We start from the raw sequence: 2,348 nt of genomic DNA on the forward strand, positions 1-2,348 counted from the left end.
GTCTCGTGCTGGTGGAGCTCTGTCAGGTCATTTAGCTGGTCCTCCAAGCGCTCATACCTGCCACACACACACACACACACACACACACACACACACACACAACAGGCCAAGCACCGAGGACAGAGCCAGAAACAATCCATCATTAAGACTGTGTGTGGGCAGTAAATTGTGCAGGAGTTTATTAGGAACAGCCTGCTTTGTGTCTGAGCTCTGACAGCTACTTCAGCTGTCAAAACCCTGGATGAAGCTCATAAATACAGATAATATGTTCTGTTATGATCTGGGTCACATCAAGAGAAGGAGAAACCCTCAGGACTATAAACAGTTTAACAACAGACACTTACAGCTGAGGATGGTTCACAGCTGCTCACCTGTATCTCTCCTCCTGCATCACCTGTGTAAAATAGCTGTAGTCTCTTTTGAACTGTGTGTTCATGGACTCGATGTCCTCTGCCAGCTGAGTCTGAGCCTCCCTGATCTCCTGCACCATGTCCAGCACTTCCACCAGACGCCCGCTGGACTCCGACCTCCCGGGTCCTCCAGACCCTGACTCTGCCGCTGGGTTCCCGTTGGAGTCAGCTGAGGCGGACGTCCCCGTGGAGCACTCGTCGTCGCTCTGGTACTTGGTGCTTTTGGCCACCGTCGTGGCGCTGCCGCTCAGGCCCCTGGTCCCGCCCTCGGCGTGCAGCCCCGAGCCCGTCTCCATGGAGTTCTTCAGGTGGGCGATGTTGTCCGCGCTGCCGAACTTGTTCCTGATGAGGTTGGCAAACTCCCGAGGCTTGTTGAAGAAGAACGGCGGCGAGAGCGACACGCCCGGTCCRATGGTTTTGACTTTATCCACGGCCGGGTGCCGCCCGGTGCCGCTGATGTCCCGCAGGCTGCCCTCTTTACTGTGAGTCCCAGACTCTTTGCCGCCGCCATCTTTGTGGCTGTGTTTGCCGTTGGTCTCGCCGTCCTTCATGCGCCGGTGGTACTGCTCCAGCTTCCTCTGCAGCCGGGCGATGGTCTGCGCCGACTTCTGGTTCTTCTTTTCAAACACCTGACGTACCCGAGAGCCCTGCTGCTTGTCGGCACTGGTCACCAGCTTCAGGTACTCGGCCACGTTCTCGTCCCGCGCTGTCTGCTCCACCTTAATCTGYTCCGTCACCTGCGATCACACCAGAGGAACAGAAAGATTTTCCCTCATTACTTTAACGTGCGTCTGYTCCCAAACATAAACTTGAACCTAACGTTCTGGCTGGTTCGCAGTATAAAAGCAGGCCATCGTTTCACCTTGAGGATCTTCTGTTGCAGGATGTCGATGCCCAGCGCTCCTTTAGTGAAATCAACACCGACGCCATCCCGGCCGACGCTGTCGACCACATCCAAGTTGGACTCTGAGCCGCCACGGCGAATGGGCACCGGGATGCTGAGGATGTTGGCGTCGCAGCCGCTACGCTCCGCCTGCAAACATAGAGACGTGTTTTTAGTGTTGAGACAAATATTCATTTGCATTTTCTCGTTATATTCTCTGTAACAAAGTTATCTATTTTTTGTAAAATTCGTAAATCTACGAAAATCAACATTTTTACACTTCATGTCGTAGAAATTGAACAACGCTTTTTTTGCTCCTTTCAAGTTAAAGAGTAGCCRTTTTAGTCTGTGAAAGATTATAGTCAGACTATTTCAAATATTATAAATGTATTAATAACAGCTGCTGGAAGTTGGATTTAAAAAATAATCATTTAATTCCACATTCATTTTGTTCTACAGCAGAAATTGAGAACAAAAAAGTTCTTGTTTTTCCACAAAAAAACAAACAAAAATTTTATTCAAGTTAAACCCCTTCTGGAAAACTTTAATCATCAACGTCAAAGAGAAATTGTTTCCACAAAACCTTTTTACTTTTAAGATRAAAATGTGAGACTGACAGATCTATATAATAGAAACAATTTTCCAAAAATGCATCATTACTACAGAGGAAATTAAATCTCAGTGAGTGCTGCCAGGGAAAACCAATCAAGGCAGAAATGTATATTTTTGTCCCTCATTGCGAAGCGAACTGGGGAATTGGAATTGGAAATACTGTTCCTGTTCATCTTGTGAGCTGGATAACTTCAAAAATAAATGAGTTACTGATTTTCATTTTGGCGTGAGGCTGCATGTAGTTGTAAGAAAGGTCACCATCTAAAAATCAAAGATGGCCACCGCCATATACGTCTGATCTGCTGCACTTTGCCTTTTTCAGATTTTATATTTTTTTATCAATTTATTTATTAGGTCTTTTTCTAATGAAATCTTTTTCCATTTTAAATTGAGGTAAACATTTATTTTATGACAATTTTTTTATTACGTTATCTTATTTATAG

At 46.2% G+C, this 2,348-nt stretch overlaps 1 protein-coding gene across 1 annotated transcript in view; it reads right to left on the reverse strand.

Annotated features, from left to right (window-relative positions):
* The window catches only part of LOC106534618 (transmembrane and coiled-coil domains protein 3), a gene marked incomplete at its 3' end in the record, with an annotated part of 38,951 nt that continues 36,603 nt past the window's right edge, over positions 1-2,348 (reverse strand). Inside the window, 3 exon segments of the mRNA XM_014031318.1 lie at positions 1-57; positions 372-1,147; positions 1,273-1,443. Of these exon segments, the coding sequence (XP_013886772.1) occupies positions 1-57; positions 372-1,147; positions 1,273-1,443 (1,004 nt within the window).

Source organism: Austrofundulus limnaeus, unplaced genomic scaffold (genome assembly GCF_001266775.1).
Source record: "Austrofundulus limnaeus strain Quisiro unplaced genomic scaffold, Austrofundulus_limnaeus-1.0 Scaffold1222, whole genome shotgun sequence".
Classification (NCBI taxonomy): domain Eukaryota; kingdom Metazoa; phylum Chordata; class Actinopteri; order Cyprinodontiformes; family Rivulidae; genus Austrofundulus; species Austrofundulus limnaeus.